Genomic DNA, 24,609 nt, shown 5'->3' with positions numbered 1-24,609 from the left:
GGGCAACTTGGGCCTCTAAATCTAGGGGGCCTCACCAGCCTGCCATCTCCCCAGTGCCGAGGTCTCCCCTCTCCCAAAATTCGAAACCCAAGACTTCATGCAAGGGCAGGGGCATTCAAGCCTAGCAACTATGAGACTCAGGGCTAGCCAGTGGGGGCCCAATTTGAAGAAGTCAAATTGCAAAATCTCATAGATATAAATAAAATCCATCTAGATTGCCCTGGTGTGGGGGCCCTCTTAGGAGCGGCCTACAGGGCTCAATTTGGCCCAATTGTTCAAATTGCCTTAAGGTCAGCCCTGATGAGTCTATGCAGGGGTTGGACTGAAAAGCCCCGCACCTTCTTGGTCTCTGGTGTCACTATTTAGAGTACAGACTCAAGGACTTGTAATGGAAATAGGGGTGGCACTTATTGGAAATCTGTTTTGTCACCTCCCCGCCGCCAAACCCCGGGACGATGAGCCCAGCCACCTTTTATTCACAGTCGCATAAGCACTACACCACAGCATGGCCATAAAGCTGTACGTTCAACCACTGAAATACACACCCAGTATGTAGCAATGGAGATTTATGTTACTTGTTTATGAATGAACACTGTGTTTTATTAATGGACTCTGTATTTTTGGAATTACCTAAGAGCCATCAATAGGGAGCTCTAGAATCTGACAGCTAACCAATTGGGTACTACCAAACAGCGACCCCTATAGCTGAAAGCAGGTAACCAGCATAGAACGCTTCGGCTCAGCCTTTGCATTGTTGACTGAACACCCCCTGCTGTGCAGATAATGGAGAAAGCTAATAAATTGTATCCCTTCTTTCGTCCTGGCCAATTCTACTACACTGGTGTAAACCTTGGTGCACCAGGAACCCAGAATAACAGCAAATAAAATCCGCTCATACATCAGCGACTGATAAGACTTGTCAACCTGTTATTCCAAAATCTTCCTAGATTATAAAGCTCCAAAATACAGGCCAAAAGAGAGCAGGTCTGGAAAGAGCGAGCCATACAACGGGCACCACCAGTGAAAATGCCCTGCTTCGTGTAGCTCCTGCCTTGTCATTTGATAGGGTGCCCACTTGCTGCAGGCAATGGCGGCCAGCTGCAGGCAATGGCGGACAATGGAGACCACTTGTCCTGAGTGGCCCGATTGCTGTGAGGGGCAGCTTTATAAAAGAATGGTTTATTGAATATGTACAAATAAATTGTAACCAGATAGGGACATTGGCAGGATTATTGTAATAACCTGCAGTTTCATAAGAGTAAATAATTAAATTAGATGAATAAAAGAATAAGTTAAGTTAATTTAGAATATGCAGGAAACGATAAATTTAAGGAACTGCAGACAGAGGAGGAAGTCGAGTTTTGAAATGTTAAAACGACTATAAAACTATTGAAATGTATATAACTGAAAATCACAAATAAAAAATGTAAAAAAAAAAAGAAATTAAGATTGGAAAAACGAGAAACTGAGAGAAATTGAAACTGATAGGTTTGCCACTCCCTATTCTGGTGGCAGTTGAAGTACCTCTTTACCCTAGCTTTTGACACATGACTTGTATAAGGACCCACCCTATTTCTGTACTTGTAAGTGGTTTTAAACTGTTCTTAATATCATGCTTTAATTGATGTAACGTGCCTGGAGTCCTTAGTGTGAAGGGTGGGTAATAATAATAATAGTAATAATAATAGTAATAGGAATAATAGTAACAACAACAACAAATGTCCACCACCGCACCCGAGAGTAACAGGAGTTGCAGGCAAAGCAGGTCACGTGACTAACACAACTCTGCCAGCCCTACTTCCATTTGAACTAGTGGAACCAGTGGAAATAGGAGAGAAGGGGCACAACTGCAGGGGCAACCCAGCAGAGCCCTTGCATTCTTACAGGCATGCATCCTTGTGGTATAAATAAGTTAACCCTCTGTCCTCAGGGGCCTGTGGTTCACGAGCTTTCTCTGCAGCTGGAGCGGATGAACGTGTGGGCACAGCTCTAACAGTCAGGAACAGAGGCTGAAACCAGACATGGTGTGGCACCCAGAGCAACCGAGATCATGAAACAGGAGGCCGTTCAACACAGCATGGGCAGGCAGGAGGCAGAAGCTGAACCCTTCCGTCAGCTGTGCGCTTCTCCCTGAAGCCTCTCCTCTCCTTTTAGTTTTTCTCTCGGAGGGGATTGCAGTGCCTTGTCACACACCTGCCAGGGGCTCAGCTAATTAGAGTGCCCCACTGCCACCGCCACAAGACAGCATCTCTTAGGTTGCCTTCCTGGAAGTGGACTGCCTGGCTCAACCACTTTTGGCAGGAAGACATGGTTATTTGTAAAGGCTCAGTGGGTGGTTGGTAGCCTCATTAAGGCTACTAGATGCAGTCGTATTTTTAATGTCATGTTGCTGTTTCTTTTTTTATGTTGCTTTTTCTTCTTATGCACTTTAATATCAGCCCTAAACCATTATTTATGTCATTTTAAATTCCTGTTTATATACACGTCCAGAATTTCCTGTCTGGAACTATGGATGAAATATATCTGTACATGTAAATGTACATATATGTGTACATATGTATGCATCAGTATTAGCCCAAAAGGGGCTGAGAATCCAATTTGCTCAGCTCTTCTTTCTGCTAACTATTATTTGCCTGACTCAAAGGATGCAAACTCTTAGGAATAGAAAATGGAACTTAAAACAACCCGTGATATGCAAAAGCAACAAGTTTGGTAACTCTTTGCCCTTGTTCCAGACAGACTGAAACCTGTCACTTCCAGTTAGAACACATGCATTTGCTGTAATGCACAACGACTGAGGAAGTAATTCCCCCTGTTTGTTTCCAGGATGAAGAGTCATCGCTTTTGCCAAGGATCTGACAGGACGCTTTGCTTGCTTATGGTGAAGTATTAGATACGATGCTTGCTTAGCAAAGCTTGTACGAACGAAAATGCTTGACCGGTGACTTCCCACGTCTTTACCACTGAATCAGAGGGCAAACTATAGAAAACCCGAATTGCATTTGTTCCAATTCAGCATTAAAGAGTGGGTTTTTGCAGGGAAAACACTGGGGGGGGGGGGGGAGTGCTCAGACACAGTGTTTTCAAGCACAGGCCTGTGCCTAGAAAACATGGGGCAAAATGTAAGTGTGGATGAGGCCAGAGAGCTGCAACCAAGCTCCAAGAAAGTAAGCGACTTTCTGCAAAAAACAGCTTCAGTGCCTCTCTCCCTCCCCCCACCATTTGACCAAAGCAATGAAAGAAAAGAAAAGCCAGAAGCATTCGAAACAGTTAAGAGTTTATTCTTTAATATCAATAAATAAGCAGCTAGAAGAATCTCTTCATTTCCTCCAAGTTGAGGAGTCTCACTTGTTTTGTTTGTTTTCCCTAACAAAATGTTTCCTTCTGTTTTATGTGTGCATTAAAAAATCCAACCCCTGGCTTGAGGTGGGTTCTAGTCGTGTGAAGAGGGGGGAACGAACGTAGTTCGTGTGGGCACTAATGCAGAAAGCGGGGGGGCGGGTAGAGAGAGAGTGTGTGAGAGTGAGGGAGAGAGAGAGAGAGAAAGAGAAAGAGAGAGAGAGAGCAGGGCAAGGGGTGGGCAGGTGGCTCAAAATGTACAGAAGCCAAGTAGCTAGTGGTGTTTTTGGGGGGTGGGGAAGCTGGCAGGGAACACGGTATGGCAGGTGCCAGTTCTGTGGCCCACACTGGTAAGTCCCCAATGAAAAGGAGGTACGGAGGGTTTGTGGGGAAGAAGTTGGCTATTAAATAAGGGGAGGGCAGAGAAGAAGCAGGGGTGGGAGCAGCAGACATGGCTGAGGAGTGAGGGGAGTGGGTATATCTTCACGATTTTGTTGAAGAGGTTATTTCCGCGGTGACTCAGCGGTTCACTTCTTCATCCTTTCGTCTAAATTCTCTGTAAAAGGGGGAGTGGGGAGGAGAGAACAGAGAGTGAGGGGCAGAGAAGCAGAGACGAGTTCCAGATTCCCCACAGCAGTGAGATGGACAACCTCGAACAAAATCCCCTTGCCAAAATCAGGCCACGCGGCTGGAGCTTCACAACGTGGGGAATAATACCCAGCCACAGTGGCTTGCCTCACTTATCATTCTAGTCAGACGCTCTAAGATAAGCGGCGGAAAGGTCTTGAGCAAGCAAGCAGATGGACATGGAGTAGACCTAATGCCTCTATCCCTCCTCTGCCTTGAACAGATAATAATAGGCAGAAATTCAACGGCTGCAGATTTCTGCATCATTGTTTGGGAAAGCCCCACCTGTTGAATTTCTGCCTAGCACACAGACTCAAGGGTCTTGTCAGATATAAAGTTGGATGGCAGGTGTCCTCCTCCTTTCCAGAAGCCATTGCTCCACCCGATTTGAGAGGACTCAATAACATTTTACGTGGACATGATAACACAGAGCGTTTGAGCCCCATGTTAATTTCTCTGAACTAAACAAATTAGATTCCACCTCCCAACAAAGGTATGATCCTCCCAGCCCATAAATGCAGGGCCAAGGGGACACTAACAGGGTAGGACAGGGAGAAGGGTGCCATGTTTATCTGCTACTGAGCCACTCCCAACCCCGCAAGGCCAGTTTCCTCTCCAAACTAGGCCCACATACCCCTAGAGCCCAGCTGAGGGGTGAGAGAGGGAATTAAAACTTCTTGGGAGTGTGTGGCATTTGCAAGAGAAAATAAATAGGTCAGGAAGGCTTAATCACCACCACCCCTACAAATTCTCCTATTCAACCCCTCAGATTGTCCTGCAAATGTGCTAACGGCCAACACCCTAAGCCCTGCCATTAGCACTATGAGTGGAATAGGATGGGGAGCTTTGGTCATGCCTAGTTTGGCCTGATTACAGTCTGTGTCCACTCAGGAGAAATAAACCCTACAGCTTCAGTGGGACTTGGTTTCTGGAAAGTACTCATAGGGCTTTAGCGCCTCAGAGAGAATGGCAGGGGGTTAACAGGAGTGAGCAAGACCTTGTGGGATATTCACTCACCTGGATCCACGCATGCCAGCCACACTGTGAGGAACCCCCAGCGGAGGAAAGCTCACCCCACCAAAAGCACCTCCACTTTACGTTCCTTGCCTAGCCAACCTCATCCCACCTTGGTGTATAAACCAGCAACAGCAAGAGCAACAGGTCCAGTGAAGGGGGCAGCCCTGAGCTCAGGCCACCCCACCCCTTCCAGGAAAGATGGGGCCAAGCGATTGTCCATGAGAGACTGGCCAGGCACGACATGGGGCAACTAGCAGGGGGCAGTGAAGGCAGCTGAGGCACAGCCATGGAGAGCTGACGATGAGCAGATGGAGCTGAAAGACCTTCCCCGTTCTGTATGCACCCAAGTTAAAGCCAATGGCTATCTCTCAAGTGTTGAGGCCAAATAGGCTTATTTGGGTGTGTGCAGAAGGTGGAAAAAGGCAGCTCCTGGGAACGGATGGGGCCCAAAGAGGATCCGGTGCTAACAATCATGCCTGCAATTGTATTGTTCAGTGTTCAAGTTTTCAGCAAATGCATTCCAATTTAGAATTTGGAATTTAGAATGCAGGGCTCAAAAAAACCCAAAGGGATTAAACAGCTTTAACATGCTATTATTGGCATGAAAGGTTGCCACTTTTTTTTTAATGGCCCTACAGTTTAGTGGTTTTCAAACCGTGTTCCAGGAAGCTTTCTCAGGGCACCTCTAGACTGTTGCTATTTTCAGGGGGATTCATGGATGATATGCGTAGAAAACTGGTGTAGTATCCACACCAAATTACAATTGATATATTGTGGAACCACTGGTGCAACTTATCTTATGTCAGGCTCTGACCTACGAGTCAAAAACTTATCACAGAATTATAAAATACTAGAGTTGGAAGGGACCATGAGGATCATCTAGCCCAACTCGTTGCCAGGCAGGAATATTTCACCCAACGTGGGGCTCAAACCCACAACCCTGAGATTAAGAGTCTCGTGCTCCGTAGACTGAGCTATGGAGAAACACAGTCAGTTCTAGAACATGTCCCACAATCCTCTGCAATGCACAGGGTTCCTTGGCAGATGAGTCAATGCAGATTTCCTCAAGGTATTTAGCTTGAAAACTACTTGGATAGTTTGTTAAAATAAATAGAGCCCGAGTATTTCAAACACATACATCTCAGCCAAATTGCCAGCTATAAACTAGCTAAGTAGCAACCTTGACTTGCATTAGGGTTTAGGCCCACGCTGACCAAATTCATGTCCACAAATTATTGTTAATTATATTTCATAATTTTAAATACTGACTGAATGCTAATTATTGCCTCCTCTTAACTGAATAGTTAATATAATTAAAAATCATTTATTTCAGTGAAAAGGGAATGTTTCCTGGAGCAGTCAAAAGTTAACAAGCGGTCCTCTTTTTGGGGCAGGATTTTCTCCTGACCCACCAGCCAAGCAGCTGGGTCCCAGTTCCCTGGACAATTCCAGATGCAGCAAAGAGACTGTTCAAGCAAAGAAGAGACACTTTCCCGCCAGCTCCCCACAGATATTGCAAATCTTCCCACATGGATGAACAGACAGATAGGATGGAGCAGCCGAGAGGACAAGCAAGGCATGCTGTCAAGGGTGGTAAGATACCTGGGAGGCAGGATACAGGAGAATAGAGGGGGAAGGAGTCTATGCTACAAGAGGGAAAGGATAAAAGAAATCAGAGTTAATAGACATTAGGGAGAAGGTGGGCAAGGAGAAGATAAGATGATTAGTCTGGATGGGTGAAATGGAATGGAATGGAATGGAATGGAATGGAGGTAACACATAAAGGACTACTTAAGGCAGCCTTCTCCAATCTTGTGCCCTTCAGATGCTGCTGGACTACAGCTCCCATCATCCCTGACCACTGGCAGTGTTGTCTGAGGCTGGTGGGAATTATGGTCCAAAACATCTGAAGGGCACTAGGTCATGGAAAGCTGATTTAGGGGCATTGGATATGGAAGAGGAGTCCTAGTTCTCCTCTGTCATTCACATTAACTTACAAATTCTTGGGGAAGACCCAATAATCCTGGGCATTTCCCATCTCGCCTTCCTCCACCGATTCCAACCCAGTGGAGTGTGCTCCATTCTCAGAAGTCACAAGACAACCTCAATATCCAGGCACTTCTAGGCACCTGTATCCCCTATAGAGCATGCATCTGCTGTTGCCTCTACCAGAAACGTCAAGTTTTCAAGCGCCTGGTTCCACACAGCACTGAGAGGCTATTTCAGTTCTTAGAAGGCAGCATTGAAAATTATCATCTGGGAGGAGAACCCTGAATGAGCAAGCACCTAAAATTTAGATCTAACATCTAACGTGAGTTGCCCTGGATGGGTGCACATGAAGATGATGGAGGGTGAGAGGAAGAAGACAGGAAGGAGTTGGGACAGAAAAGGTCAGCAGGGAAGGACATTCAGTTTCTTCTCTTCTCATCACAGTGATCCCCCCCCCCCGTGCTTTTCATCCGGTGCTCCTGACTCCCTTAAATAGGCAGGAGGAAGAGAAGGCTTCAAAAGGGGTGGGGTGGGGGCAAGGATTGAGACCAACCCAGGAGAAGGGAGGGGAGGATGGCTTACGCTCCAGGTAGTTCCGGGCAACGAATTTGAGCAGCTCATCCAGTAAGATGACAGGCAAGGATATCTTCAGCACCACCATCCAATGGTGCATATCCAAGTGGGTGAGTTTGAAGATCATCTGGGAAGAGCAAGAGCAAAGGGAGAGGTCAGTGTTTGCTAGGGTTGCAGGGAGAAATGCAATTCAGTTCACACTTAAAGGCGAATCTACCTAACCTGCACTTCCTGAAACAACAGGTGAACTGAAGCACAACCATTATTTCTCTGAATTTTGCAATGCGCTTCTCCAGGCAAGTACGGTAACTTTTACTAAAACACATAGACTAATGTGGAGTGTCCATAGAAATGCATGTGTTAGTGAAAACAACACGCCGAAATGCATTCTATTAAGGAAAATGTAAATGTTAGGAAAATATGCTTTGTACAAACATGTATAAGGCAAAATTGAACACAAAAATGTGTATATTTGGAGAAATTCACCTTAAAATGATGAATTTTCATGAGGATTAAAAAAACAACATAAATGGGTGTGAAAATGTAGAGAATAACAATCCAAACCCCTAAAATTAGCTATCAGGGACTGGGTCCAGACTAACAGTGCAATCCTAACCTTGTCTACTCAGAAGGAAGCCCTACTGAATACAATGGGGCTTACTCTCAGGTAAGAAGAGTTAGAACTGCAGCCTTTGCCGCCATTGAAATTCGTGGGACAAGTTACTCATGATGCCTTAACTTAAGTGCTGTTTTCTATGGAAACTAAGTGCAACTAATAAACAGTGGAATCCTATACCAGTCTGCTCAAAAGTAAGCGTCATGGATTTAAGTGGGGGTTGCTCTCCCAATTAAGGGCACAAAATTCCTATTTAATCATGAAGGGCAAACAGTTCTATATCACCAAACACAGCACAACGCCAGTGCTTTTCAACGTAGCCTTTCACACCTTTATCTGCCAGCGATCAAAGAATGAGCAATTGGGTGGTGGTGAGAAGGCATAGAGGGAGTGAACTGATCCTGAAGCTGGCAAGGAAGTCAAGCTGTGCTTGAACAACACTTACTGGCAGAGGGTCAACGTAGAGGATGACAAAGTGCAGAGACATGGAGAGGCAGATGGATCCCAGAAGCCAGATGTTCACCCAGGGGGGCATCCGAACCAAGGACTGGTTCTCTGACAGGCTGTGTAGGACAGAGAAGCAGGGTGAAGTTACCATTGGGTGGGAGACAGGGAAAACCCAACACTTAAGCCATCTGTCAATATAAATCAATAGACACTGGTTCTTTAAAGATCAGCCAGTTGCTGGCTCTCCTGTATGTAATATGTCGTGTCACCCCCCCCCCCAAGAGATGAATGGAATCACAGTCCTGGAACCACAGCCCTGGCCAGGAAGCAGGGTACCTGGGGGATGAGACTAGGGAGGATACCTCTGAAGAACCTCCAAGGCAGCGCTATGTGAGTAATGCTGAAGATTGACTCTCACGGGCACCCTTACCTGTTGAGTGCATTGCACATCTCAATGGTGACCAGGACGGACAAAGCCATGGTCATTGGGACAGAGGACTCAAAGATCTCACATTCCAAACCTTCAAAGTCAGGGTTGTGTTCTGTGCACTGCATGAAATGAGACTGGGGGGCAGAAGGAGAAAGTGGGGAAGAGGATTAAAACAGGGCATGTTGCAGAATACCACTGATCTTGCCCTCCCGCAGTTCACTTCCAGTAGAGCACCCAGAAGTTCAAGCTCACCAACTGGTAGTAGGACACGGCAGGTCCGTCTTCAGCATACATGAACCACCAAGCGGCGGCACCAACAGTGGCAGCTCCGACATATCCTGCACGCAGGTGTTAAAAGGAAAGCTTAGCATGAACGAAGAAGAGGGCAGAAATTCCCCCCCCAAAAAACAAGTGCCCTCCAAGAGCAGCCTGCAGGGGAAGTGAAATGGAGAGGGTTGTGGCCAAATGCGGATTGCAAAAGAAGCTGTGCTCCTTTGGATTATTAGGTGCCCTCAATATGGATTACAGGTTCAGGTTTCAGGCCAAATTTAGGTCTGATGAGGCCCTAAGTTCTGAAGGTAATGGGGCCCTTTATAAGTAAGTAAAATATTTAATTTAATTGTAATATTTATATATAGTATTATAGTAGCAAGTGGGGGTAATAGGGAACTGTACTAGTAAATAATATAGGCCTACTAAATAATAAAGATGAATATTTTTCTAAGTAATTTTATAATGGGATCAAAATAAATAAATTATGTATTACATGAAATCAGTCAGTAGGCATAAGACCCATACCCTTAGTCTATGCTGCCTGATCACCAGTCTACAAGCACTCTTTAATATTAGATAACAGGTTCAGCAGCTTGACCTACATTGAACTGTGCTGCACTGCAGTCTGCATGCTACATGTTGCCCTGCAACCAGTCCATGCAGAATGTAGGCACCCTATATATAGAAATGAGCAAACCAGTGATATTTTAGGGAGCAGGCTAGCAAGTGGGGCCCATGACTTACATCATAGGAGCCTACACAACACAAAACACTGTTGCTGTATGTAGGTTTTATTTTATTTGGTGTTTATCTTATGTTTGGAAATGTACATCCAGGTTTTTTCCCCTTTAAATTTTTTGGGGCCCTAAGCTATAGCTTGTTTAGCTTATACGTAAATCCGGCACTGCACGTAGGTAGGACTCGGGTGAGAGAGTACAGGATTTGTATACAGGAGCGAAAACTAGGGATGCAGGATGTCCGTATTCTGGATTAAGAAGGCAGGGCCCCAGGGAGAAAAAAATTTGTTACCTCCAATGGCCAAGTAGCGGAAGAAGAGCCAGCCACTGATCAGGGGCTCCTTGGGGCTGCGAGGGGGCCTGTTCATGATGTCCAGATCGGGGGGGTTAAAGCCCAAGGCGGTGGCTGGGAGCCCGTCAGTCACCAAGTTCACCCACAGCAGCTGCACGGGGATCAAGGCTTCAGGGAGACCCAGAGCAGCAGTGAGGAAGATACTGCAAGGGGAAGAAGAGAGAAACAAAAAGTGAGGAGAGAGGAAGCCCTTGTGAAGCAGTGGTGACACGTGCAGCTGCCAGAGGGCAGGCCGGCCTGGCCACAATTATCGTGCTATCGGACCCTCTCAGCCCTTCTGCTGAGCCTAGTCAGTCTGGCGGCAGGGCTTGCCTAATGAAGGCTTCATGAAGGGGATGAGGGAGGGGGATCCCTTACCAGACGACCTCACCCACGTTGGAGGAGATGAGGTAGCGGATAAATTGTTTCATGTTGTTGTAGATGGCCCGGCCCTCCTCAACGGCGGACACAATGGTGGAGAAGTTGTCGTCTGCCAGCACCATTTCTGAGGCGGTCTTGGCTACAGCAGTGCCAGAGCCCATGGCAATACCAATCTCAGCCTTCTTCAGAGCTGGGGCATCATTTACACCGTCACCGGTCTACCAGGAGGAAGTGGAAGGAGACAGGGAGTCAACCAAGGCAGAGGGGATCAAATGCAGCAGCCTAACTGGGGAGATTTCATTTCTAAGGCCAAGGTGCACTTTTGCACAAAGGATATCACAAAGGATATCATATAGCTGGGGAAGGGGCAAGCAAAAGCGAACAGGGACCTTTTCTAAGAGGAAAGCACAAAGCATTTGGGTCTCTCTGGCTGGGGAGGAGGGCTTCATACTAGTTTATAAAATTGTGCATGGTTTAGAGAAAATGAAGAGAGGGATTTTCTCTCTCCACTAGAACCCGGGGTCAAGCAATGAAAGGGGAAGTGTTTCAGGACATGGAATGCATTTCTTGCAGGATACAGTGATGGCCACTAGCTTGCATGAAGAAAGGCCGTAGCTCAGCCTTGTTTACAAAACGGGTTCTATCCCTGGCATATCCAGGTAAGGCTGTGAAGGACTCCTGTCTGAAACCCTGGTGAGCATCTGCCTTTCAGTGCCTACAGCACTGGGCTAGATGGAGCAATGGACTGGCTTGGGATATGGCAGCTTTGGATAATGGTTTTCAAACCAGTCATGTGCATGGAAAACAGGTTAATAAGGGGCTGGATGGTGGATAATAAATGGAACCTCCTATTCACTGAGGAAGCTGGGAAGCAACAGTCAGGGGAAGATGGCTGCATCCAAGCTCTGCAGGTGCAACATCTGGCTGGCCACTGTATATGGGATGGGATCTTTGGTCTAATGCAGAAAGGCCATGTGGGGTGAAACTGAGGGTCACAGAGGACTTTTATCCACATAAAAGTCTACACTGCAGTAGAGGAGGAAATGGACACCCATGTATACCATCATATGTAATGGCTGCCTATATGTCTGTTTCTTGGCAGCAAATTCCCGTCACATGCATTCTGTAAAGCAGACACTTCCGTGGGCAATATTCATGCATGATGATATGCACAGGTATACATTATTTCCCTCTGTACCCTCAAGATAGGTGTTGCTGGCTACAAGCCCTCTGTTGCCCTTCCAACCATCCTCCCACCCTGCCATTGCCGTAAGTCTATTCACCATGGCTGTGATTTCATCAAAACCCTGCAAGAACTCCACAATCTTGGACTTGTGCGTCGGCTCAACACGAGCGAAACAGCAGGCTCTCTTGCAGGCTTCCCGCTGCTCGCTTAAGGGCAAGTCGTCAAACTCACGGCCGGTGTAGGCCCTGCCAGACACGTTCTCATCCTCTTTGAAGATACCAATGCGGCGGCAGATGGCAATGGCTGTGCCTTTGTTGTCGCCTGTGATCATGATGACGCGGATGCCGGCTTCACGGCACAGCTGGATGGAGCCCATCACCTCCTTGCGGGGTGGGTCCAACATGCCTACGCAGCCCACAAAGGTCAGGTCCATCTGTGGAAGGGAGATGTCTCAGAATAGGCTCCGAAAGCAGTGGACAAAAGCTCACAGCCCGTCTGATCGCTATAAGGACTAATCTGCGGCACTTCAACAGCCGGTAAATGAAAAAGGAAAGTTTCAACTCTCCCAGTGTTGAGATCAACTGTCGCTGAATGGTTGCCGGGTTGGACTTTGTTTTGTTTTTTTTAAATAATATTTATTAATTTTACAACAGTTTAAACACAACACTACCAAAAAAAAAAACACCAAGAAAAAACCCCAAAAAAAACAATACAACACAGTACAGAAACACTACAAAACACTAACACATAAGATTAACAAAACAAAACAAAAACCATTTAAGACACAAAACAATTTCAATACCATAACTGGTTGCCGCGTTGGACTTTGGGGAGAAGCCACAACTACAAAGCTTACTGGGTGACCATGGGCCGGTCGCCCTCCCTCAGCCTGACCCACTTCACAAGGGGTGAAGTCATGTGTGGGGTCATGTGCACCACCATGAGCAAACTGAAGAAAGGGTGGGGAATTTTTTTTAAAATTATCTGCTGAGAGCCTAGAGGTGCTCTTTATTCACCTTAAGAAAATGGTTATTCTCTTAAAACTTGTGTTAGAAATGTGAGGACAGTGTTACTGAAGGCTGAGTCCTGCCAAGGCATTTTAAGGCACTGTAAATATGAATGTACCAAATTCAGTACTGCACACATTTCCCCTAAAATCCAACAGAATCCATAATTGGGAATGTTGTACAGACAACCACAACAATGCAGCCTGAAACAGGAGGATATATGTTCACATTTTGGGGGGAAAGAAGAAGAATTGGCTTGAGGGAATCCTTTCCCTAAATTCCTTTCAGCTCTTCACCTTAACTCGGCACTCCATCCTCCCTGTCACTCGCCACGCGATTTGCCCTCAGCGTTACCTCATAGTCAGCGAATTTGGTGGAGTCCTCAAGGACCATGTCTTCCCTCTTTGGGGGGGTGTCACGGGTGGCCAGGGCCAAGCAGCGGAGGGTGTCCCTTCCTGTGCCATACTCCTTGATGACTCCCATGATGTGCTCCTTGACGACGGGGGTGAGGGGAACGCGGGTGGTGCCCACACGGACATAGTTGCAACGGTCTATCACACCCTCAGGGGCGCCCTGTACGTGAGAAAGAAGTAAAAACAGATATTGTGACTTGAGGGGAAAGCGAGCTGGGTGGCAAACGGTATTTCTGACCAGGTACTAGAGCTTTTATATGGAAATTCTGGAAAAGAAGTTCCCAGGCTGTGGTCCGTGGACCATCAATGGTCCTTGAGTTTCAGTCAGGCGGTTCATCCCATGTCTATATGGATTTGTGGTTGGAGACAGGAGACGGCACAGCTGCCACGTGAAATATTCGTATTGATTTTTAATTGAATTTTTATTGCCTCTTTTATTTCTTCTGCATAATTCAAATCATGCTACAATAAAATACAATATTGAAAAAAGCAATAAAATGCAATTTAAAATAATACAGCATCTAGCAGAACACAGCATCTGCTGCAGAGGAAGAACTGAGGGGAGAGAGATTTTCTGCAGGCAACAGCTTTTCCACCTGCCTTGCTCCACCCTCCAGCCCCGGGAGCCTTTCCCAGACCATGACTTTGAGAACAGCAGAACAACTGGGAAGAGAGGAGTCCAGGGATAGTTTTTAAAAATAATTTTATAAGTTGTGGGTCCTTGTTTCTCAATCTGACCCTTTTACATTTTTTAAAATGTTTTGTGGTATTTTATGCAGTGTGGTTTGCTGTTATTTTTATTGATTATAGATTCTTTATTGTAATGGATAAATGTTTAATTATTATTTGCTGGTGTTTAATTTGGATTCCAATGGGTTATTGAATATTGATTTATTTGATATAAGTTGTTTGTTTAAAAGTTATTTTGACTTTTGTTAATATTGATATTCGATGTTTTATTATGATTATTATGTGTGTTGGAAGCCGCCCAGATGGGCGGGGGATAAATAAAGAAATATTTATTATAATTATTGCCACAACACACAGACAAATCATTATGGGGGGGGGTCTGCCAAGACCCTCAGCAATTTCCAAGTAGTGCATGGGTCAGGGAAGCTGCAAGCCAGTCTCCTGGAAAGCCACTCCCGACATACGGAGGGGTGGGGGTTGCGGGCTCACGCAACATTCACACCCTCGCGGGGCTGGCTGCAGCCCCGCGGGACTAGGGGAATCCCGGGATTCATTAGTATTCATCATTCACCGCGCCAGCCAATCGGCTGGCGGCGGGGGAGGGACTAGTAGGGGGCATTTAAGGTCGGGGCAGCCCATGCTCGCCCCTTTCTTTTCTTTCAGCAGCTGCGGCTGGCTCGTGTGGCGGTTAGGCATTGGCAGGGGTATTATTATGCAAATGAGTTGGGGGGGAGGAACGCCATCACCTCCCCCAAATGTTGAAGGGTAGTTCGTTAAAGGACTCCGGGGGGCGTCGCCTCGTCCGAAACCTACGGAGGCTAGGGCCTAAAGCACGCTTCCGAGCGGTAACCCCTCGGGGAGCGCCTAGGGATGTGCATCTCGGGGGCTCCCCCTGTTGGTGCTTAACCCTTCCCGGTTATACCGGTTAGTCTGATAGGGCCAATGCCTAAAGCCAATACCGCTCTTACCTGTAATCAATAAAGTTGTGGCCATTTTTCGCCCATTAACCTAAATTCTGGTGTCCTGTGTCTTTATTTATTCCATCTGTGGGAGGGGGCGGGAATCGCCACGCAAACTGTTTTCATGGGTAAAATAAGTGAAAGGGGTAATTTAGAGATCCTTGGTTGCAATGATTATCTCCTTCCACAGTCTCATGTGTTTCTGCAGCAGATGACTCACATGACTGAATGCCCTTCCATACAAAAATCTACTCTGTGCATAGAAAACTAGAAGTTAGGGAGTTGACACACTAGTTTTCTATATGGGGGATTTTATTTATGCATTATTTTTGTGTATGGAGGAACCTGAAGTGCAATGTAGTTCAGCCCAGTGGCTAAATTTTTAGATTCAGAATAGGAAGAGATTCGGGTACAAATCCCAACGCAGCCATGAAGCTTGTTGAATAGTCATGGGCCAATTGTTACAACTCTGGCAAAGCAACTTCACAGAGTTGCTGTTATTCTGAGTATATTTCAGTTGCTGTGAGGAATAAATGGGAGGTGGGGTTGGGGTGAACCTTGCCACCCTGAGCTCCTCAAAGAAAACGTAGTAGACAAACTTCTGAGCCGGGGCCAAAGATGGGGTTGCTAGGGAGATGGGACACAGTCATACAGGGCGCTGCTGACCTTGACAAACATCTTGTTTCCAACAGCCGCCCGGGAAGCTTTTGCTGGGGAGCAGTAAACTGACATGGACTTTCTGTCGCGGGAAAACTCCAGGGTGAATTCTTTCTTCATGAGTTGTTTGATCACCTGGGGAAATGGAGGAGAAAGGGAAATGGGAGGGAATGGGTTAAAACCTGCTCGACATTGCCAGGACACAGCACAAAGTGAAGCTATGGAATTTGCTCTCACAAGAGTAGCTCCAAAAGAGGAATAGACAAATTCGTGGAGGAGAAGGCAATCGTCAACTACAAACTACAATGGCAGAGTTCCGTTCCACTGTCTGATGCAGTGTAACTCTGAATATCAGTACACTGGTACCTCGGGTTACATACGCTTCAGGTTACAGACTCCGCTAACCCAGAAATAGTACCTCAGGTTAAGAACTTTGCTTCAGGATGAGAACAGAAATCGTGCAGGAGCAGCGCAGCGGCAGCAGGAGGCCCCATTAGCTAAAGTGGTGCTTCAGGTTAAGAACAGTTTCAGGTTAAGAACAGACCTCCGGAACGAATTAAGTACGTAACCAGAGGTACCACTGTAGCTGGGAATTAACGGCAAGTGGAGGGAAGTGCTGTTATGATCAAGACCTATTTGGGGGCTTCCTGTACACATTTGGCTAGTCACTGTGAGAACAGGAAGCTGAGTAGGTGGGCAGAACTCTTACATTCAACCAATGGAACCACAGCAGAGCCATACAGAAGTCTATAGACATCATCACTTATATCTTAGGGAGTGGGGCTTTATAAGGAAGGTAGGAGAAGATAATTTGCAATGCTGAGGTATGAGAAGGATGAGCGCTTGGTGGCTTTAGCAAGCTTATTTCTCTCAGCTGCAGCTAAGACTACAATGGTGAGGAATAGGACTAAGCTACCTTGCAGGATCATTCTAAGGATTACATGAATATAATGTATGTGAAAGTTTTGGAGCGCTCAGAAATGTTACTTAAAACTTTTATTAGCTATCAACTTTCAGTGGGGTAGCTGTGTTTGTCCGTTTCAGCAAAAATAACCAGGAGCCTCGTGGCACCTTATTCACATCATCAAATGTGTACAGAAAACTGAAGCAACAACAGACAACTTAAACAAAATACTGCAAAAATACTCAATTACATATAAAAACGTTTCATTAACATAAAGTTACTAATATATAAAAATCAATATCAGTTCATTTTCTTTAATGCCAGTGCTTGTGCATTCATTAGCCTGATCAACAGGAGCTGGGAGTAAATGCACTTCTTACTAAGGTATTGGAGAGAATCTTGTGTTGATAGATAGATAGATGATGATGATGATGATAGATAGATAGATAGATAGATAGATATTTACATTTAAAGGTGAACCTATCTAATTTGCACTTTAATTTGCACAATACACAATCTGAAACACAGCCATCCTTTGAAATTTACACTTCTTCAATGCTGTTCTTCAGCCATGTAATGTGTATGAATCATACTAGGGTAAAGTGTGCATTGAAACAAATATATATGTGAAACAAAAATGAAAATTGCATCTTAAAAATGTGTATATTGGGCAAAAATGCTTCCAAAGATGTGTATATTAGGAGAAATTCAAACTAAAATGCTGAGGAATTTTCATGAGGACTTTAAGAAAAACCACAAACTGTGGAGGAATGGAATTTAAGACTGGAAGAGTGAGAGAGAAACCAAAAGGGAAGCAACGCAGGGCCCTGAAGAGAAGGCGTCCTCAGCAGACAATACTTACAGCGTTACAAGCGTTGGCACGCTCCACTTTGGAGAGGCTGCGCACATCTGTGTTGAAGACGTTCATCTTCTCAACCAAGCAGGTAAGGGCAGTTTCGGTGGCTTCACCCACCTTCTCATATATACCTTTGGACTGGGGAGGGAGGAAGAAAATGGGCAGAAGAAGATGAGAGTTAGACACTCAAGAGCTGCAGGGATTCTGACAAAATATGAACCTGAATGAAAATATCCCAGGGCGGTTTACAATATTAAAACACATTGCAGAACATCAATGATAAAAACATACTAAAAACGTAGTTGTATACCACCATGATTTCCCCCCTCCAGGTGGTGGTATATAAATACATCGATTAATTTTTAAAAAATCAGTATGTGGGTGTTGAGATGTGGGTGGGGAAGGGAAAGGGTAGTAAAATTTGTGCCCATCAGCCTAAAAATTAGCCCACATTTCCCAACTACAAAAAAGTAGCAGCCCCATCACTGTGGGCACTCTTACACTTAAACTGGTTTAAGAGTCCTTTGCTCCTGTCAGAGGAATGCTTGGTGTTGAATTTGGCATCTTTTCAATGTCAAATGAAAATCACTTTATTTACCCACTTTAATTAATCATCTTTTAAACCTATGCAGTCTGTTTGCTGTAATAAACCTGAATTTAGTTGGTAATTTTGTTTTTACACTTACTCTGTTGCTGCTGGTTTTATTATTGTAATGATGATTAATAGTAGTTTTTTATTTTTTTAAAAAAATATTCATTATTTTATTACTGTTTTACATTGTGTAAGTTGCTCTCGAAGCTTTCAGTCAAAGAGTGCCTATTAAATTTTATTAATCAATATCTATCAGAAACTTCTCATTGCCCTCACCAAACTACAATTCCCATAATTCTTTGGGGGAAGCCGTCACTATTAATAAACAATGAAGCATCCAAAACTGAAGGCAATTGTTGGAAGGCTGGATGTGAACCAAGAGAGAAGCATTCACCTCATTGAAATCCAGAGAGGAGTCATTGCAAAGGGCACAGATAGTAGCCAGTTCAACGAGCCCATCATACTGCCCAGCCTTGACTTGCTTATCATTCTTCATACTGCATGTGCGAGAGAGAAAGGAATTGAAGGACAGAAAAACGTAAGCGACAGCACAAAAACAAACAGCAGAGAGATGAACTGAGGGTTACTGGTGTCACAGCTTCCCCAGCCCTGGGTTATAGGGTGATCATAATGCTAGGAGGCCAATGAGCAAAAATTGAGGTACTGTATTTCTTTCGGTGTGAGGTTAAGAGCTAGAAATAAGATTCAGACAGTTTTAAGATTAGATCATATGTGTCTGCTTGGTTTGTAGTTTGCCATTCCTTCAAACAGCTCAGAGCACTGACTATCAGCTTCCAAGGTGGATTCTTGGGCTGCCCCACGGATCGGCCTTAGCTTCAGAAATGAAGCAGAGATGGGATGGAGGCATCTTTAGACTGTGCCACATATGGGAGAAGCAAGAGAAAGGATCGGGAGTCAAGCTCTCGGGAGAGTTACCCAATTATCCAAGGTGACGCACTAGGGCATGGGTAGGCAAACTAAGGCCCGAGGGCCGGATCAGGCCCAATCGCCTTCTAAATCCGCCCCGCAAGCGGTCCGGGAATCAGCGTATTTTTTACATGAGTAGAATGTGTCCTTTTATTTAAAATGCATCTCTGGGTTATTTGTGGGGCATAGGAATTCATTCATTTTTCTTCTTCAAAATATAGTCCGGCCCCCAACAAGGTCTGAGGGACAGTGGACTGGCCCCCTGCTGGAAAAGTTTGCTGACGCCTGCACTAGGGTTTTAACGGTGTCTCATTCCCCCCCCCTTTCAGGGTGATGGATTAAGAAAACTGTTTAGGGTTGGGGTTTCTTTAGGAGTCACTCACACTTCTCCTTCAGGGGCATAGGTGGAACCAGTAATAGAGAATTCGTTCAGAGAGCACACATCTCCATCTACTTTGTCAATGACAAACATCTGCAAAGAGAAGGAGAAAGAAGAGGCAGGGTCAAGGCGACTGACGTGGGCAGGAGGCACTTCGTGACAAAAGTGCAGGCCTCAAGCTTCCCACTTACCTTGCAAACAGACATTTGGTTGGTGGTGAGGGTGCCAGTCTTATCGGAGCAGATGACCGATGTGCAGCCCAAGGTCTCCACGGAGGGCAGGCTTCTGACGATGGCATTCTTCTTGGCCATACGGCGAGTGCCCAGGGCTAAGCAGGTGGTGATGACGGCAGGAAGGCCTGAGGAGGAGGAGGAGGAAGAGGAGGCGAAAGGGAAAGGTTAGCTGTAGGAATGGGCGAAGCATTCAAGCAGCTGCCATCCATTTGCTGGCTTTGGTTTCAGATACTCTCGGCTGCCTCCACCCCCTTCAGCTCCTACTGCCCACCACACTACCTCTTGTGCAGATTTATTCATTTAATAATATTTTGGGTAAACCACCTTGGTGTTTTTTTAAAAAAAGCAGCGTACAACAGTACAAATCAGCATTAAAGCATGACCAGAACAATCCAAACCCCCTATACATCAGATGGTGTGGGGAGAGAATTTGTGGTGGAAGCCCTTTACCCAGCTCTGCCGGTTCAGCTGGTCTCCTGTCAGCTGCTGAAGCATATTTATGCCCTGAAATGGGTCATTCTCAAGGTGGAGCAGGGGTGGGACTGAGCTGACTCTGGACCCACTAAATCTGGGTGAGTCTCAAATCTGTCAGGCGATAACACTGAATCTGGATAGGGCCCAATCATCCTGCCCCTCCACTTCCACTGTGGCTGCCGACATATAATGCATTTTCCTGTTATTTTTAATAATGCATGCATGGTAATGCACACTTCACCCTAGTTTATTCATTTTGTGATATGCTGCTTGGCTGGAAAACTGCACTGCCAATTTCAGAGAAGTGGGAATTTGGAAGAATGTCTGTGTTTGGGTTTGCTTTGGGAAGTGCGAACTAGGTAGGTTCACCATTAAACGCAAACTGAATTGAACTTTTCTCCAGCTCCTAGCCACGGACTAGCCATTCATAAACTAGCAGCAAAAGCCAGCTCCTATATCCTTTTGCAAATATAAGGAGGAAATGCATGTTAAATGTCTGACTGCAAATTACATCAAGATATAATGCAGAAGTTCATTCAACTTCTGTTTCGTTGAAGAAATGCCACACAATCCTTTGGCACAGGTAAGCTGAAAACTGCTTAGCACACACAGGGAAAAGGATGATGGGTGGCTGTAGCCATTTTTTGTTGTCCATCCTGCTAGTACATCAGCAGTGCCTTCAAATAACTTTTTTAGAATGGCTTTTTTACACCATATTGTTCAGCGCGCAGGTGGTTAATTAAAAAACGATGCTTGTAATATTGCACCTTTGCTTTTATCTCTAACTTTGGCTCCTTTTTGTAAAACGTCTGGATAACATGTCCACAGTTCAGCGTACAAGACAGTTAGCAAAGCAAAATGAACCCAACAAACAGCAACTGCAGATAGAAAAATAAAAACCCCAAAATATGATGACGGCAAGAGCTATTTTTAAAGGAAGGAACCGACTGGCCCTCTTTAGCCCCACAACAGGTGGATGTGGGAAACTGGAATGGCCTCAGCTGACCTTCTGGGATGGCAGCCACAGCGAGGGCCACAGCGATTTTGAAGTAGTAGATGGCGCCGCGGATCCAGGAGCCGCCATGGACGGGGTCGTTGAAGTGCCCGATGTTGATGAGCCAGACAGCCACGCAGATGAGGGAGATGACCTTGGACAGCTGCTCGCCAAACTCGTCCAGCTTCTGCTGCAGGGGAGTCTTCTCTTGTTCGGTGGCCGCCATCTCATCGCGGATCTTGCCAATCTCGGTGCTCACACCTGTGGCGACGACGATGCCAACAGCCTTGCCTGCACCGATGTTGGTACCCTGCAGGGAGGTGGAGGATGAAGCGGGGGTGGGGGGTGGGGAGGGAGCAAAGATCAGTGGGAAAGAAGGAGAGGGATACTCTACAAACATGCTGGAAGAAAAGATATAGTGAAGGGAAATGGTGCTAACGGAGGCTGTGGGACCTGTGCAGTTTTGCAATTCTGCCTGTGCAGAATCCACGTCCTGAGAGCCTAGGCCAGGGGTCAGCAAACTTTTTCAGCAGGGGGCCAGTCCACTGTCCCTCAGACCTTGTGGAGGGCCAGACTAAATTTTTTTTGGGGGGAATGAACAAATTCCTATGCCCCACAAATAACCCAGAGATGCATTTCAAATAAAAGCACACATTCTACTCATGTAAAAACACGCTGATTCCTGGACCATTTGCGGGCCAGATTTAGAAGGCGATTGGGCCCGATCCGGCCCCCGGGCCTTAGTTTGCCTACCCATGGCCTAGGCTAAATAAGATGTCTAGTCCTTTAAGACTGTGAAGTGCATGTCTATTCTGGAAACCTATTCCATTTCAATCCCACATTTGGTGTCATGTCTTTCCCCCAAGAACTGCACTTTGGTGAAATGCAGGGATTTCTGTTAAACATCTTGAGAGCCACCTCCCTGCCTGTCACGTAACAGCAACTCCCAAGACAGAAGTATCTCCCGTGCACTGTGTAACTCCTTTTTTCTGCTCCCAGTGAGTAACAGAAGCAAAATAAATTTATTTAAAATAGGCAAGTATATGCAAAGGTACTTAATATGCATCATTACTCTGCTTGCAAGATTGCAGGTCACTTTGGTTGTGCCTTGTCTCCTCTGTTATGTGGAACTGGGGGTGGGGTGAGCATGGCATGCAATCATATTAACATTTCCACTTTTTCTTACTGGCTGCTGCTTGAGGCAGTGGGGGATATGATATATCATATTATGACCCTGCCATTACTAGGGAGACACATGAAAGCCACAGGCATCTACTCTTGTCTTCTCTCTGATTTTCTCCAGCGACCTGTAGCTGAAAAGGGTGTGATGTAATCTCACTGCATTAGCTTTACCAGCTCTGTTTCATTGGCTGCTGCTTGAGAGGGCGGGGAAATGCAAATGCAGTGGTGTCACATCACACACACACACACACACACACCCTACTCCCCACGACACATTATTGGGGAGACGCATTTCAGTGGTGCCCATGAGTTCCTCCAAAACATTGACATTGGACCTGTGTGTGGGCAGGGTTAGGTCGTCAGCCCTGTCAGTCACACTCACAGAGAAGAGCATGTTCTTCTTGTCCTGGTTCACAGCACGGGGATCTGGGACGGGGTCAGTGTGTTTGATCACGGAAACAGACTCGCCTGGTTGGGGTCAAGAAACAGTTAAATCGTCAAGGAGGAACCATGGTAGACATAGTGGGTACAGGCAAGACACACTTGCATAAACACATGTCCCATGGGGAAGTCAAGCACATGAACTTTTCAGGCAGGAAGGAGAGCTTAACCCTTCCTCAACTCCTTTTCCACTGAATTTTATCTAACCCACTGCTTTCTCTCCATGGAGCTCACAACCCCCTGCAAATATTTCTCTGTAGTCCCACCGACCCACTCACTGAGAGGAGCCTCAAGACATGTCTATTTTCCCAGGTCTTCTCTTGCTTGTTGAGATTTTAAGCTACATTCTCTCTCTTTCTTAAGTGCCTAACAAGGCATTTTACAATATTGGTTATATTATATTTATATTATATTAGTTGCTTTTCACACAAGTGTGACGTAAAATTAGCCATGAGAAAATTCTGCCCAGAAGGTAAACAATTAAAATAAACAGGCCCATGAGGAAAAGGAAAGCAGGGAGGGAGAAAGCTAAAGAAACAGTAATATCAGTAATAATAATACAATTATGAACAATGACAGCAGCATCTACCATACCTGTCAGAATGGACTGGTCCACACGCAGAGTGGTGGATTTGATGGAAATGATGCGAATATCAGCCGGGACTTTGTCACCGACTGGAGAGGGAAAGAGAAAGAAAGAAAGAAAGAAAGAAAGAAAGAAAGAAAGAAAGAAAGAAAGAAAATATTTATGAGTTCTAGTCACCGACAGGTAATTGTTCATTTATTTCTTTTTAACTGTTAGTTGCTCTGAACATCTTCACTGAAGGGAAAAAGCAAGGGTAAAAATTTAACATAAAAAATAATTCCTAGACTGTGAGGGCAGAACACACTACTATATTGTGCCATGAGGAAAACTGCTAGAGTGCCACAAGAAATAAAGTGATCAATGGGAGGCCAAATGATGCATCCCACAGAGGAGGCTGCTCATTCTGTCTCTGCATGAATCTCTGGCCAAATATGCCTGCAGTAAGAAGGGCCAGAGAAGGGTAAGAAGAGGTGGGCCTCAAGAGCCCTGTGAAGAGAGTGCAGAGAGGAAAATGAGGGTACGTCAGAAAACCAGGGGGGGTGGCTAGCCACTGGAGGGCAGTAGAGGATAGTAGACACTGAAGGCACGGCCAGTCAGGGTCACCAAAATGGGCAAAAAGAAAACAGACCAATACTGACTTGGATTAGACAGAGAGGGTTCCCCCCCCCAAAAAAGAAAATGGTTTCAATGAAGGATCACTGCTCAGGAAGTATTTACTGTACTCCTCCGACAAGCTCTGAATGAATCTAACGGCCAATGTCTTAATATGTTTTAAATTAGCGGTTAAGGTTTTAATTTATATATTTTAGCTGTTTTATATCTGAATTATTTATCGTGTATCAGCTCATCGAGCTTAATTTTAATCTATATCTGTATGCTCTCTGTTGTTGTATATGTTTGCACTCTGGTCAAGGACCAAAATAACTCGATTCCCGTTCACTGTACTACTCCCAGTTTTACCTCTAGTAAGTGGGTTTTCTAGTGTTTCAAAAACCTGTAACACCTGTTTTCAAAAGATTTAACACAGATAGACAAATATCTGTGTATTATCATTATCATTATTTATTTATTTATTTATTTATTTATTTTGTATAACACCATTTTTACATAGATCTCAGGGCAGTTCACAGCATAAAATCACAATATAAAAAACAGAAAACATATAATATAAATAATATAAACAAAAACAACCCAATATTTCCCCTTGTGTAAACCCTTGGAAAGTAAATCTTCTGCTAGTTCCGGCTCTCTTAAAAACCATAGTCTGTCTGCAGTTAAAGTCAGGCCTAGTTCACACAAAAACCAGAGGAGATGGCAACTTTTGAAGTGCTACAATGTTTGTGCAAATTCAAGTGTAAACTTCCACATT

The 24,609-nt window shown here is 45.3% G+C and overlaps 1 protein-coding gene across 4 annotated transcripts in view; it reads right to left on the bottom strand.

Annotated features, from left to right (window-relative positions):
- Nucleotides 1-3,263: 3,263 nt before the first annotated feature.
- Nucleotides 3,264-24,609, bottom strand: part of ATP2A1 (ATPase sarcoplasmic/endoplasmic reticulum Ca2+ transporting 1) — a 33,762-nt gene continuing 12,416 nt past the window's right edge. For 2 of the 4 annotated variants that reach the window (XM_083471801.1, XM_083471803.1), the window contains 18 exons: nucleotides 23,249-23,329; nucleotides 22,596-22,681; nucleotides 21,044-21,341; nucleotides 19,522-19,688; nucleotides 19,335-19,423; nucleotides 18,419-18,521; nucleotides 17,439-17,570; nucleotides 15,682-15,807; nucleotides 13,308-13,526; nucleotides 12,044-12,379; nucleotides 10,758-10,978; nucleotides 10,341-10,543; nucleotides 9,291-9,376; nucleotides 9,039-9,172; nucleotides 8,607-8,724; nucleotides 7,555-7,672; nucleotides 6,586-6,629; nucleotides 3,264-3,895 (listed from right to left, as the gene is read on the bottom strand). In XM_083471801.1, the coding sequence (XP_083327927.1) occupies nucleotides 6,625-6,629; nucleotides 7,555-7,672; nucleotides 8,607-8,724; nucleotides 9,039-9,172; nucleotides 9,291-9,376; nucleotides 10,341-10,543; nucleotides 10,758-10,978; nucleotides 12,044-12,379; nucleotides 13,308-13,526; nucleotides 15,682-15,807; nucleotides 17,439-17,570; nucleotides 18,419-18,521; nucleotides 19,335-19,423; nucleotides 19,522-19,688; nucleotides 21,044-21,341; nucleotides 22,596-22,681; nucleotides 23,249-23,329 (2,522 nt within the window). In that variant the 3' untranslated portion in view covers nucleotides 3,264-3,895; nucleotides 6,586-6,624. The remainder of the gene's footprint in view (nucleotides 3,896-6,585; nucleotides 6,630-7,554; nucleotides 7,673-8,606; nucleotides 8,725-9,038; nucleotides 9,173-9,290; nucleotides 9,377-10,340; nucleotides 10,544-10,757; nucleotides 10,979-12,043; nucleotides 12,380-13,307; nucleotides 13,527-15,681; nucleotides 15,808-17,438; nucleotides 17,571-18,418; nucleotides 18,522-19,334; nucleotides 19,424-19,521; nucleotides 19,689-21,043; nucleotides 21,342-22,595; nucleotides 22,682-23,248; nucleotides 23,330-24,609) is intronic. The other 2 variants (XM_083471800.1, XM_083471802.1) reach the window with 1 other exon arrangement.

Source organism: Podarcis liolepis, assembly GCF_965112155.1.
Source record: "Podarcis liolepis genome assembly, chromosome: 13".
NCBI lineage: Eukaryota > Metazoa > Chordata > Lepidosauria > Squamata > Lacertidae > Podarcis > Podarcis liolepis.
Note: the sequence above shows the minus strand (reverse complement) of the source record. Positions and strands in the feature narration are given on the sequence as shown.